General features: G+C 43.3%; 1 protein-coding gene across 5 annotated transcripts in view; it reads left to right on the top strand.

Annotated features, from left to right (window-relative positions):
* Positions 1 to 14,874, top strand: part of SH3KBP1 (SH3-domain kinase binding protein 1) — a 274,936-nt gene that overhangs the window by 31,786 nt on the left and 228,276 nt on the right. Inside the window, exon 1 of one of the 5 annotated variants that reach the window (XM_014543458.1) lies at positions 344 to 568. The exons of 1 other annotated variant lie outside the window; for it this stretch is intronic. In XM_014543458.1, the coding sequence (XP_014398944.1) occupies positions 518 to 568 (51 nt within the window). In that variant the 5' untranslated portion in view covers positions 344 to 517. Of the gene's footprint in view, positions 1 to 343; positions 569 to 14,874 lie in introns of those variants that run through there. 3 more of the 5 variants (XM_005870951.2, XM_014543457.1, XM_005870952.2) reach the window with 3 other exon arrangements.

The raw sequence follows: 14,874 nt of genomic DNA, 5'->3' as shown, positions 1-14,874 counted from the left end.
ATTTGCTGGTGCAGCTCTTAATGGTGAGAACGGATGTTGAAGAAAGCAAACACCATATGCCCTTTGTTTCCCGTGCATGTCCCCTCCTGGAGGCTGGGTGGAGTGTTTCAGCTGTCTCGAATAATCTCCATTTTGCTGTTACTGCAGACTTGCGTTCTCCAACTCTCTTCTTTCTGATGTTAGTTACAACTTCCTAATTAGGTGGCTCTTCTTCCTCTTTCTCCTCCTAGGTCATAAAGGTTTCACACTCTCAAGTGTGAGAGAGTGGATTACTTTTGAAAAATGAGTTTCACTTGAGTTGTGACAGAAATAAGTGCAGAGAATTAAAAAAAAAAACCCACCCAGTGAGAATGTGTAGTGGGAGGGGCAAGGCGGGCTGGGTACGGGACAGGATGCTTAGAATAATTCAGCTGCCAAGTGAATCAGAGGGACTTGGAGTTCTCAGCGAGCACAGACCGTACTCCTGCCCAGAGTTCAGACACAGACAGCCCCAGATCACCATTTCATACCCCACAGAATGGAGCTTTCTGCAGCCAAAGCCCCGAGTGCCGTAGATGCATCTGAGATTGTAAGTAGGCCGTACATCTGTTCGGATTGTTATTATGTCTGCATCTTTTGTAGCCTGTTGCCTGACTACTTCATAGGCCAGGAGGGAGATGTGATGGGGAATTTGGTCCCAGCTCAGTCCTTCCCAGATGGTGAGCAACACCATTTTCTTTTAAAAAAAAATATATATTTTATTGGTTTTTTACAGAGAGGAAGGGAGAGGGATAGAGAGTTAGAAACATCGATCAGAGAGAAACATCGATCAGCTGCCTCCTGCACACTCCCTACTGGGGATGTGCCCACAACCAAGGTACATGCCCTTGACCGGAATCGAACCTGGGACCCTTGAGTCCGCAGGCTGATGCTCTATCCACTGAGCCAAACCGGTTAGGGCAGCAACACCATTTTCCACTTGGATGCCGGTCTCAATTTTCTTGTTTGGGTGGAAGGGAATTTCTTTCCCCAAGCCCTCCTCTGTGACAGAAGTGGCTCTTGGCTGAGTCCCTTTTGAATTGGCATCTATAAAGATTTTGAATAGCCCTGGTGTGATGGCTCTTTCCTTCTCCTGACCACTACTGATGAGTTTTTTCCAGGGGATACTGGACACAGCTCCAGTCACCTCCCCGCCTCCCACCCCGCAGGTGGCCCTTTAATCAGTGAAGTGTCCCAATCAAGGGTTGGGAGCAAGTAACATTTCTGAGGGAGCTGGCTGACTGGGAGTCTGGGATGAAGCCAGGTGTGGAATCCAGGTTTCCTGCCTTGGGAAAGATAAAGAGGGAGGAGGTAAGACTGAGATGAAAGGTGGGACAGAAAGATCGGGGTCCGCTCAGGGCACTGTCCTCTTTCTTGCTAGATTCTAGGTGGTGGGTGAGATGCCAGTCTCACTTAGCTAACTGTAGCTGTGGGCCACTAACAAAAATCTCTCCTAGTCTTACTTATCTCATGTGAAAAATCGCAAGCATTTCACTTTGTGCGATTGCTGAATTTTTTGAAGCACTGCATGTGAAAGTGCCTGGCACTTGGTAAACTCTGGCTGCGTGATGTGTTTTGACCCTCCTTCCCCATTCTCTTTCCTTCATGGGATAGCATACCATCAATGCAAGCAATGTGCCGGGCTCTGTGACATGGCACCCATGTTGTTGACCTCGGCTTGTTTTAGGGCAGCCTTTGTGGCTGCCAAGTTCTCTTGGTTGGCGTCATAGGTTTGATCTTGAGGTTAGCCAGTTGGCCTTGCTCAAGTCCACAGTCCCAGGTTGCCCTTTTTGTCATGGCCAAGTGACCCCTAGAACAAGGAGTTCCCAGGGAAAAGGTGTGAGTGGATTATGCTTATGTCTCAATGATACATTTGTGTTAAAGATCGTGGGGACTGGGGACTCAAGTCATGAGGCCATGTTATGAGTCCTAGAGGTAGAGTGATAATTCAGAAGAGCCTTCTCCAGTTTTGGGATTTCCAAATTATGAATTCTTATGTTCAGCTGGGGCAAGGGAGAAGAAAAAGAAAACACTTAAACCTGGAAGAATGCTGCTCAGCGGCTCTCTGATTTCTGATTCAGGAGTTGTAGGACACTGTCATGGTAACTTTCCATCCGCTGTTTCAGTTAACCTGTTCATGGATTTAGGCAACTGCCATTGATCAATTTCCCAATGGCCTTTCCATCATTATATGTGTTTATTTAGGGCACTTTCCATTAGCTTTACTATGTGCTTTATATTTGGTAACTGTGAGTTAGTTGCTGATAATAGTGTTCCCTTGTCAGTCACACGTACTCCCACCCCTTTAGCCCCATTGTATTCCTTGTATTTCATCTCATATTTAGGCTAAGGTTGTTTGCCTCTAGTTAGCAAGACTCCTCAATACCTATATCCATGAGCTCTAACACAGTGCTAATTTTTATCACTGATTTTGGAGGCATCATATTATCTGTGTACTTTGTTTTGTGTGTGATGATTTAAGAGTACCTTTTATGGTAAAACATCATCAGAATCATGTATTATAATGTACCAACTTTAGTAGCTCCCTATGGAAGTCCTCTTTCTTTCCCATGGCCGGCTGTGCCTTATATGATGATTAGGGATTTGCCTACCTTTCCAGCCTCATCAAGGTCACTTCGCACTTGGCCACCACCTTTCACCACACCAGTGTCCTAGCTGCCCCAGCTCCTGTCCCTGGGCTCAGGCACTTGCAGTGCCCACTCCAGGGAACACCCTTTCTTTGGCTTTTGCTTGGCTGGCTTGCTCTGTTTTCAGGTGTTACTGGGAGTAGCCCTCCTGGGCCATCTTATCTAAAGGGACTTCCTCCATCTTAAGTTTCCTTTCTCCCTTCCTGTCACATCACCATATCTATTTCTTGCAGAGCACTTACATCACAGTCTGTAAATTCCTTGTTCCCTCATTGATTTACTTGGCACTTGTCTCTCCCACTAGAATTTCAGCCTCAAAGAGGCCTTGCCTGTCTTGTTCCACTGTATCCCCAGTTCTAGGCACATAGTTGACACTCAACAAATATTTGTAGAATGAAGAGAGGTGGTGGATGATGAATACAGTGCATGACTTTTAAATAGTTTGTGACTGCAAGCTGATAAAGACAGTTCCATCTTTTTGGTGCTATTCCCTTCCTGCCCCATCTGCCTTCGCCATTGCTCTGCAACTTATGGGAGCACTCCATACCCCAGGGCCCTGTTTCCCTCTCCTGGCAAGCCCTTAGCTGGCATGTAGAGTAACCCTCTAGCTGTTTTAAGTATCATTTTCTCAAAATGAAAACCACCTGTCTTCAAAGTGATTTGCTTAAAACAAATGCTCATTTCTTTGCCGAGGCCTCTTCCCCTCCTGCCTTTCCCCACCTCCTGCCAAGAATAATGGGAAAACCCTCTTATCTTGGAAAGTGGTTTTCCCTCTGGTCACAATCCAGAGCCAGATGATTTATCACCCTGTGTGCTGGGCAATATCTTTTCCCTGCCCTGCTGCTCTCAAATGTTAGCGGTTTGTTCTCTGGAGGCTTGAAGGGGTCACATGATGGGGCCTCAGCCTTGGCACTGCCCCTCTTTGTGTATTTCCTTTAAACATCCTATTTGCCAGCTCATTGATACCAACTCCAGGGAGTAAATAATATGACCCCATTTTAGAGATGGTGAAATAGAGGTTCACAGAGATTAAGGAAGTTGTAACCAGCCTGGTTCGGAACCCAGGTCTTTCTGGCTTCCAAATCCATGTATTATTTGTTGGTGTACTCAGTGTTTCTCAGGGTTATTTTGATCATGTCCTACATTAAAAACAAAACAAAACCCAAAACTGGCAACTTAGTACACATATGTGTAACTGCAATAAGTTTCCTGAAACAATACTTGCCATTACTGTGTGTGATGTACTCTGATATTCTCCATTCCATTTAAAAAATGCTGGTCAGCATACAGCAGGAGCTCCTTCTATTTTAAGGCTGAATAATGTCACAGTTTCTTAATTCATTTTTCCATCAATGGACATTTATGGATGTTACCATATCTTGGTTGCTAGGGGCTGGGGGTGGGGGAAATGGAGAGTTGCTATTCAACGGGTATAAAGTTTCAGTTACGTAAGATGAATACGTTCTAGAGATCTGCTTTAAGACATTGTGCCTATAGTTAACAATACTGTACTGTGCTCCTAAAAGCTTGTCAAGAGGGTACATCTCAAGTTAAGTATTCTTACCATAATAATAAAAAATGCTGGTGAGGACCTTTTAAATTTATTTTGTGGCCCACTAATTGGTGGCAACCCATAGTTTGAACGCAGTTTGAAAAACACTAGTTTAGGTGTTATAAATAAAATATGCTTACTTCTTTATATAGAGGTTTACATGATGTAAGCTACTTTTTGAAATGTTTATAGAAGTATAACATACATATATAAATGCACATAAGAGTATAACTTATTGAATTTTTGCAAACTGAGCATATCTGTATAACCAGCACTAGATCAAAACACACGCCATTGATTTAAGCTTCTTTGAATCAAGACAGGCATGGAATACAGCAGAAACTGATATGCCCTCGATTTGTTCTGAATTATGTACATATGGCTTACTCGATAGAATCTCTCTTTGTACAGGTCTGTATCTTGCGTTTCCAGTGATGAGGCCTGACTGGTATTTTATTTTTATTTTTGTTAATAATATCACCCAGGGATATTTTTTCCCCATTGATTTCTAGAGAGAGTGGAAGGGAGGGAGGAAGGTGGGGAGAAAGAGAGAAATATCAATGTGAGAAAGACACATTGACTGGTTGCCTCCCACTTACATCCCGACTGGGGCCGGGGATAAAACCTGCAACCTAGATACGTGCCCTTGACCAGGAATCAAACCCATGACCCTTTGGTGAGTGGGCTGATGTTCTAACCACTTAGCAACACTGGCCAGGGCCTGACTAGTATTTTGGATCTAACAACTGTTGAAGGAATGGAATAAGGCTTCCCTAAGGGCCATCAGAAATGGTGCAAAAGGAAGCTCACTGAGAAGGTGCCTGGTAAATGTGACCCACGAGGAGGAGGAAAGGGCAAGGCCCTGCAGTAGGGAATGGAAGCATTCAGATGTGAGAATTTATGGTGCTAATAATTGAGACCAATTTTACTGAAATGGGGGGTGGGAGGGAAGGAGGGAAGGGAACTTGTGATTAGAATTCTAAGCTTCTAGAAGTCAATGAACTTTTGTGTAAATAAGGAACATTCACCTCTCACGGTGAGTATTGACTTTTAGAGAAAATTGTTTTCGCATACTGAATTAAAGGGCTTATTTCTTGGCAAAAGACATAAACACATCTGAATACAAAAGCAAGCTAGAGGAACTTTGCTTTCATAACGTATGGGTTCTGTAAGGCTGTGTAGGTAGACACTGTACAACAATTCGTTGTAATGGAATATACATAGAAATGAAAAGGAGTGAATGTTTTTTTAAAAAATATATTTTATTGATTTTTCACAGAGAGGAAGGGAGAGGGACAGAGAGCTAGAAACATCGATGAGAGAGAAACATCGATCAGCTGCCTCCTGCACACTCCCCACTGGAGATGTGCCCGCAACCAAGGTACATGCCCTTGACCGGAATCGAACCTGGGACCCCTGAGTCCGCAGGCTGATGCTCTATCCACTGAGCCAAACCGGTTAGGGCAAGGAGTGAATGTTTTAATGTGCTTTTAAACATTACGTGCTCTTACAAAGTTTTATAATTAATGCCTTTTGTGAGTCATATTGATAGCTTAGTCAAACTGCAATGGCTACCTTGAATCAGGGATTTTGTAATAATAACAATCCTTTTTTCTTTATTGATTAGATTCATTGTTGTGTGGGTTTTTTTTTTTGAACTCTTGCACATTTGGTGTGTGTTCCCTGGTGTTCTTGTACTGTAGTGCTTGCTGTGGGTTTGTTTAATTCTGTATGTGACGTGATGGTTTATGTATAAGAAAAGTCCTGTGACTGTGACAGACACACTGTACAACAAGAGGAGGCACCCTCTGGGGACAGGTTGTTCATCTGACTTACCCTTCCTTTCTTGGTGCCTGGCATCATGCTGAATGAATGGAAGGACAAAGAAAAATGCTCAGGTCCCTGCTTGCCAAGGGACGGTTCTGGTGTATGCCTGTTGTCCTGGCATTGACGTCGATAGCACCCCCTTTCACCCTGAAATGCCCTGGTTCAGGTGATCAATTACTGCACTTTGAAATGTTCCAGTTTGGATAGACAGATGAGGACACCAAGGGACAGAGAAGTCACTTCACTCTGCACGGTCACCTGCTAGTGAGAGGTAGCGCTGACATTCTTTTCTAGGTGTCCGAATTCAGATCTTGTCGTTTGACCGCTGAGTTCTGCTGTCTGACGACTTTAGGCCAAGGGACATGTAGTATAAAAACAGCGCTCTATATATTTTTCAGTCTCAGTATTTAGTAAAAATCACTGCTGTGATGTATGACTCAGGGCAGCTGAGTGTGTTGGGCAAAGACCCATCGCAGCCCTACGTGTACTTTCATGGTAACCTAGAGCACTAAGACCATTCATATATGCGTGATGCTTTATAGTTTCCAAGACTCTTCCTCCTACATTATTGTGTCAAAACTTCTGTTCACCGTTTTACAAAGGAGGATGGGAGATCAGTGGGATGATGTAGTCACCTGCCTGAGGCTTTACAGTTAGAAAAGCTACTGAGCAAGACTCAGCTCAGATAGTCTGCCTCCATCATCAGTGCATTTCCCACTAAACCATAGGTGCCTCTCAGCCAGATGTTCTCACATGGCCATTTGAGGGTGTGTATGGAGGATTAGGAAGACTCATTACCTGAACACAGAGTTTCTCTACCGTGGCACTCTTGACATTTTAGGCCACATCTACTGTGCACCATAGGATGTTTAGCAAAATCCTTGGCTCTACCCACATACCTCCATCCTCAGTTGTGATGGCAAAAAAAATGTCCCCAGACATAATCAAATGTCCCCTGGGACACAATTGTCCCTGGTTAGAAGCCACTGGCCTAAATAGAATAGCAGCATTTAAAAGAGCAAAAAAGACAACCTTGAAAACGTTGCCATTTCCCCCTTTCTGTGGTTTCTAAAGCATCAGAAAAAACTATCAAAAGGTCCACAAAAGGGGTGTAAAAGAGGACAAGCAGCGCATTTCATGTTGAATTTACTTCCATGAAAAAGCACTGGGCCTCCCGAGGAAGTATAAGAGGGTGAGCTTTTTTCATTTTTTAGTATTTGATAAATGTTCTTTTTTTAATCCTTACCTGAGGATATATTTTTACTGATTTTGAAAGAGAGAGATAGAGATAGATAGAGAGAGAGATAGAGAGAGAGAGGAGAGAGGAGAGAGGAGAGAGGAGAGAGAAACATGGATCGGTTGCCTCCCACATGTGCCCTGACTTGGAATTGAATCTGAAACCTTTTGATGTACAGAGCGACGAGCTTTTTATATAAAGTTAAAAATCACACAAAATATTTTTATAAGAAAGATAGAATAGAGATCAGCTGAAATATATGAAATCTCCTATAATCCTACTTTCCCGAGATAGCCACTGTTCATATTATGCTGTATCTCTTTCTAACCTTTGCCAGCACACATGTATAAATTGGTGTATCATTTTCCAAACAGGGCCATGCCACAAATACTGTTATAATCAGGTTGGTGTTTTTTTTTAGCTTAAACACTCCACAAATATCTTTGCATATCTGTGATATAGAGCTGAAGTTTTTAATGACTGCATAGTATTTCATTGTACAGCTACAGAGTAATTTATTCACTCGGTTCCTGTTGTGCACATATGTTCGGTTTCTAATTTTGTGTTTGCTATTACATGCAACAACCTGATGAGGATATTTGTGTGCACTTTAAGCCCTTCAAAGTTTTTTTCCTTAGAGAAATTTTAGCATCAGTTGAATAAGATATCTGATTCATAATGTGCTAGATTGTACTTTAATTATAATACATACTTTTGTCCCTTAAAATTATGAAAATTCATCGATGAAGATTGATTATGCCCTAGGCTTGCAGAATGGGGTGTGGAAAATTCTTTGGTTTTCTGATTAAATGATGACTAATAAGAAACCATTTAGGTTTTATGCCTTGTTGATGAAAACCACTGTTAAGTGTATTGGGCTATTTTTTGAGTAGAAATTACAGCCTGGGAAAGATCATTGAATCTTCCTTTAACATTATGTTCACTGATGAGAGAAATTTAGGGCTGTCTTCTTTTGAATTCTCATTGCTCATGGATTTTTCTTACACGTGTTTAAAATGATAAACGTATGGTTAAAACATTGAAATGGTACAGAAGACCTTAAATAAAGTCCCCCAGTTTACTCTCCCCTTGTTTTTCTTTATTCTCTAGAAATTTTCTATGCATATTTATTAAAATATACAAAAAATTTAAAAATCCACAAACTAGACAACAATATGCAAAGTCTGATCTAACTAGCTTTTTTTGTTTTTGTTTTTTGTTTTTTGTTAATCCTCACCTGAGGATATTTTTTCCATTGATTGTTAGGGAGAATGGAAGAGAGAGGGAAAGAGAGAGAAACATCAATGTGAGAGAAACGCATCGATTGGTTGCATCCTGCATGAGCCCCAACCAGGGCCTGGGCCAGGAAGGAGCCTGCAACTGAGGTACGTATCGAACCTGGGATCCTTTGGTCTGCAAGCAGACGCTCTATCCACTGAGCTAACTGGCTAGACCTAACTAGCTTTTTTTAAGTTAATGTACCTTTCTATGTCTGCACCTTATTCTGTTTAATTGGTGCCCTATTTGGGGTTGTTTTAAGCTTTTCTTTTTCTCTTGCAGCAGAGCACCTATTTTACGTAAGTCTTATATGTAAAATAAATGCTTAGCAGCAGAGTTGTTGGGTTAAGAGTCTGTGTCCTTATAATTTTCATAGATATTGCTAAATTGCCCTTCCACCAACAGTATATAGGTTGGCTTGTTTCCATCAGACATTTTTTACTGCGTGGCATAAACTCTGGGTTGGGGATAGGGCCTAAGCCGGCAGGCAGACATCCCGCGGGGGGGTGGGGGGGTGGGCTCGGACTGCAAGAGGGCACAGACCGGGCTGAGGAACCCCCTCCCCCCCAGTGCACAAATCTTATGCACTGGACCTCTAGTGGGTTAATAAACCAGGAACACAAAAGTTGAAAATCATCTATAGGAAGGGCCATAATTTGTTAGGAGGAGACCATGGTCTCTCTAGTGACCATTGTAGGCACTAATTTTTGACCTTGGTGGTGGTGCTGGGGGATATGTATTTCCTGGTTTTCTCCTGGGATTAGTCAGAAATTGGATTTTACTTTTTTTCAGCCATGGAATAAGAAGTATATGTGTTATGTTGGGAGACAATAAATACATACCACAGAAATATTGCGGACTTGGTTCCAGACCACCACAATAAAGCCAGTATCACCATAAAGTGAATTGTAATGTTTTTGCTGGTGGAGGGTCTTGCCTTCAATTTGTAAAAACAACAAAAAAGGCAACATCTGTGAAGTACAATAAAGTGAAATACAATAAAACAAAGCATGTCTGTACACAGATAGGCAACTCTTTGCTAATATTTGATAACTAGAGGCCCAGTGCATGGATTCGTGCACTGGTGGGGTCCCTTGACCTGGCTTGCGGGGATCGGGCGGAAACCAGCTCTCTGACATCCCCCGAGGGGGCCCAGATTGTGAGAGGGCTGTTCTCGGGTGACACACCCTGAATCGGGCTCCCTCCTCTCTGGTTCCGGGTGCATCACCAGAGAACCGCAGCTGCCAAGTGACCACAGTTCAGCAGCTCCTGCGTTGAGTGTCTGCCCCCTGGTGGTCAGTGTACATCATAGCTACAGTTGGAGCATCTGCCCCCTGGTGGTCATTGCGTGTCATAGCTACCAGCCAGTTGGCCAGTCAGCCAGTCGCTTAGGCTTTTATATATATGTAGATGTGTCTCAGAGGTGGCTAGAAATGGGCCTTCATTAATAAAGATGTTGCAATATTTACTTCTCAGTGGCTCTCTAAAATAGAAGAGTGTGTCATTTGCCATTTGGTACAATGTACAAAATGTAACATGTAAATATATAAGTGTAACTGTAATGTGGTATAATCATTTTATAGTCATTTTCATCCCTCTTATCTCTTCCATAAACTCTTTTATGTTTCTCCATTCCCCTTTTTCTCCCACTCCCTGTTGATTTTTTGCACTGTCCTTTAAAAAAAAATGATAATTATGGTCAGTACTGCAGTTTGAACCTTTTATTATCTTATTTTGGAAAAACTAACGAAATTTGAACCAACACTTGGTTTCTAGTCCTAATTACCCTAGCATGATGCTTGGCACGTATGTATTTTGATTGGCTGCTCACTTTAGAGTTCTCCCTATTTTATGGGGTTCCTGTGCTTGGTAAAGGAGGACTGTCCCTGGACAACCCCCCTTGCTGGCCCCCAGCACGTGCTCATTAAGGTTTCTGTTGCCTCATTTTGCCTGTGCTGCTTCCCTGCCTGGGAAACGGCACAGCAAGGAGCCATATTTTATTGATTTGGTATTTGAAGCACTGGAGGATGGCTGATGTTTGAAGATGGTTTTATGAACCCTGGTGGGTACAGCAGCTGCCACAGCCCTGGTGCCAGCGTGAAGGGCCTGTGTTTTCTGACAACTCAGGGGGCTTTCTGATGGGCACTGCAAGTGTCCACTCACTGCAGTCTTGGCCAGAACGTTTTGAGTTGGCCTGGGGTGAGCTGCACTAAATGAGACACCCCAAGGGTGAAATAGAGAAAGGAAAGCTAGTCTCAGGAAACAACTTCTTATGTCAGTGAGCCTGAAATTGGGGCAACTCTTGGGCCATACCCCTTTTTCCCGTGCTCTAGCTAATGCAAGAAGGTGGTCCAAGAACTCCTGCCCTGGAAGGTGAAAGCTGAAGTGTGTTTCGGTTTGGCTCTGGCAGGCTCCTTGCAGGGAAAGGAAAGGGCTTCCTGGGCCCTCTCCCCAGCCTTCCAGGGCTCACACCCAGGCCCTGCTGACACAATTCTCCACAGAGCGCCCTGGGGGATGGCCTGGGATCTCAAAAGAGAATCTTAAAAAGAAACCAACTAAAGAACTTTCATTTATTTTTCTTATTGTTCAAGTAATGTATTTTCTTTTATAGCAAATAAAGAGGACTTTTTAGAGGCAGGCATTGTATAATCCAAGGAAAATGGCCTTTGGAGCCAAATGGCTGTGGGATGGAATGTGGGCTCTGTGCCTTTTCCTTAAGGGGCTGTTATGGCCTGAATTGTGTCCCCCCAAAATTCATATGTTGAAACCCTAACTCACACTACCTCAATGTGAAGTATTTGGACATAAGGCCTCTAAAGAGGTATTTAAGCAGAGGCCATTTGGGTGGGTCCTAACTTAATCTGACTGGTGTCTTATAAGGAGACGTTAAGACACAGAGAGACACCAGGGATGTACATTCACAGAGCAAAGACCATGTGAGGGCACAGTGAAAAGTGGCTATCTGCTCCAGGGAGTGAGGCCTCAGATAAAACCAGATCTGCTGACACTTAAGTCTTGAACTTCTGGTCTCCAGAACTCTGAGGAAATAAATTCCTATTGATTTAGCCCCCCGCCTCACCTCAGACTCCCCACCCCCAGTTTGCGGTATTTGTTATGGCAGCCCGGGCAATCGAATATAAGTGCTATTGCTTCCCCCATCCTTGAAGAGAGGACCACAGCACTTACCTTTCAGAGTCGATGTGAGGGACAAACATTATACCTGCTTATATTAGGTACTCACAGATGGTGCTGGGGTTAATGCCAATTTAATAATGATAAAAACCACGGCCCTTCCCTCACCCAGTTTTTCTGGCCTCAGCCTAATTTGAGGTCTTTTTTTTTTTTTTTAAACTTTCCATTTAAGTCCTTTTCAAACAGGGTTGCAAAGAACTTCTGGGATCAGAGGAGGTGGCTATTTCATGGGTTTAGCAAGCAATGAATATTTCTTCTAAGTGCTTTTTTCATTCTTTTAATCTTTTTTTAAAAATTAAATATATTTGTATTGATTTCAGAGAGGCAGGGAGAGGGAGGAGAGATAGAAACATTAATGATGAAAGAGAATCATTGATTGGCTACCTCCTGCACGCCCCTCATTGGGGATGGAGCCTGCAATCCAGGCATGTGCCCTGACTGGGAATTGAACCGTGACTTCCTGTTTCATAGGTCAATGCTCTACCATTGAGCTACACTGGCTGGGCCATTCTTTTAATATTTTAACATACGGGGGCTCCAGGTACAATTTTATTTAGGACAAGGATGCTGCTAAAATTGATTGAAAACAACTTTTGGTGTGATGTAAATACTTACCATACCTACTATCCACCATATTCATTTCCTAGGGCTGCTGTAACAAAGTGCCACCAACTGGGTCACTTAAACAACAGGAATGTATTGTCTCCCAGTTCTGGAGGCCAGAGGCTCGAGACCCAGGTGTCCAGAGGGTTGGTCCTTCTGAGGACTGTGAGGGAGAATCTGTTCCGGGCCTCTCACCTAGTTTCTGGTGGTTTGCCAGCAGTCTTTGGCATTCCATGGCTCATAGATGCTTCACCTCAATCTCTGCTTTCATCTTCACCTGATGTTCTCTCTGTGTGCATGTCTCCATGTCCAAATTCCTCCTTTTTATAATGATACCAGTCATATTGGATTAGGGCCCATTCAAATGACCTCATTTTAACTTGATCATCTGCATAGAACCTATTTCCAAATAAAGTCACATTCACAGGTACTGGGGTTGGGACTTTAACATCTTTCTTGGGGGGATACAATTCAAACTATAACACTAATTATATTGGAACCCAGTTTGCCATCTGTGTACCTCTCTGCCTGTGGCCTGCAGCTGTCCGGGAGAAGTCCCCTCACCTGGTCTGCTGCTTCCACTTGTCATGCAGGGTTCAACTCAGAAGACACCTCTTCAAAGAGGCCACTCTCTATATAGATTTATAGAATGACTGAACTAGATTGCAGAGTAAAATTAAGATGTGACTGAGAATTATGCTGATATTTTACCCTTAAAAGTGTGAGAGAGCCCAGCCATCATGGCTCAGTGGTTGAGCATTGACCTATGAACCAGGAGGTCACAGTTCAATTCCTGGTCAGGGCACATGCCTGGGTTGTGGGCTCGATCCCCAGTATGGGGTATACAGGATATTTTTTATCTCTCTCTCCCTCTCCCTTCCTCTCTGAAATCAATAAAAATATATTTTTTGAAAAGTGTGAGAGAGCATCTCTCTCCCCCACATAAATGTTATTTGTAGCTTTCTTGTATACGTTGGCTGTGTCACCACTACAGATGCTATTTAAATATCATATTGTGCCTATGAATTGAGATGTTGGGCACCTTCCGAATATCACGATATTTCCTGTTCTGTGTGTAGAACATGCTAGGGGGACTCAATTTGTTTGATTTGGATTTTTCTTTGCAGTGAATCACAATTTAATTATGATTTTACAATAATTCACAGAGCAAAACTGGTTAGAACCCTTCTCTGCAGGACATCTCAGGTCTAGAAAACCTGTGAGTTCTGAGAAAGGGAAGCACTTACTGATTCCAGTTAATCCATTAGTGTTTATTGAGCATATTCTCTTTGCTAAAACTCTGCTAGATGATGTGCAGATACAGAGGTATTATAAGCAAAAGTTACAGCTTCCAGCACCACACAGTTCACATCAAACAGTTGAAAAATACACAGTAATACACACAAAGTTGCATGTGAATGTGTAATACAGAAATTAAGGAGAAAGAAGTGCTCACTGTGGGCCATGGGATCAAGAGAGGCTTTGTAAGGACCTTAGCTTGGGCTGACCTAGAAGGGTTAGAGATCCAAGAAGAAGAGCAAGACTATCAGGCCAAGGTAATCTGTATATATAAAAGGTTAATATGCTAAGTGTTCCTCCAACTGTCTGACCAGTCACTATGATGTGTACTGACCACCAGGGGGCAGACACTCAATGCAGGAGCTGCCATGATGCCCACTTGCCATTTATAGAGAAACGGCAACGTGGACCTAGCGCTGACAAAGCAACACTCGGCTTCCCAGTGGGACACAGACCCCACCACCACCCTAGAGCAACAGCCCTCCAAATAGCAGCTGATGCTGCTGAACCCCCATGGTGCAAGCCCAGCCCAGCCCAGAAATCGTGGCTGTGGGCACCAGGTGATGACATCACATAGCATTGCCTGGCTTCCTCTCCCTAGCAACAGGCCATCCTATATAATAAAAGGATAATATGCAAATCGACTAAACGGCCGAGCAGCAGAACGACCATCTGGACAACCATGCTATGACACCCACTGGCACCAAGCCAGCCAAGGCGGGTGCGGTGCAATTGGTCGGGGGCCTGGCCATCGCCCCATGATCACCCTGCAGAGGGAGGCTCAGGTCCCAGGTGCCAGCGGCCAGAGGGAAGCCTAGGTTCTGGGTGCCGGGGGGAAGCCTGTGCCGGCAGCCGGGGGAAGGAAGGCCTACTCTTGCACGAATTCCATGCATCAGGCCTCTAGTAAGAACGTAATATCATTAAACTATGTAATAGTCCCAGTGTATATTGAGCTACCTTGTTTTAGTCAAATTAACTTTGTTCACAGCATAGGTATGATATGGTTTACAATAGGAAAATATTCAAAACAACCAAAATGCTTATCAACTTGGGAAGAATAAATTATAGTACATCCCTTTTTCTTACAGCCAGAAAAAAAGAATGAGAATGCTTTTTATCAATATGGAAAGACCTCCCCAATATACTGTTAAGTGATAACAGCAAGGTGCAGGACAGTGTGAATGATACGCTAACAGTGTGACATTTGCTTGAAGAAGCTG

Source organism: Myotis brandtii, unplaced genomic scaffold (genome assembly GCF_000412655.1).
Source record: "Myotis brandtii unplaced genomic scaffold, ASM41265v1 scaffold326, whole genome shotgun sequence".
Classification (NCBI taxonomy): Eukaryota; Metazoa; Chordata; class Mammalia; order Chiroptera; family Vespertilionidae; genus Myotis; species Myotis brandtii.
The sequence above is the reverse complement of the archived record's forward strand: the minus strand, read 5'-3'. Positions and strand labels throughout refer to the sequence as shown.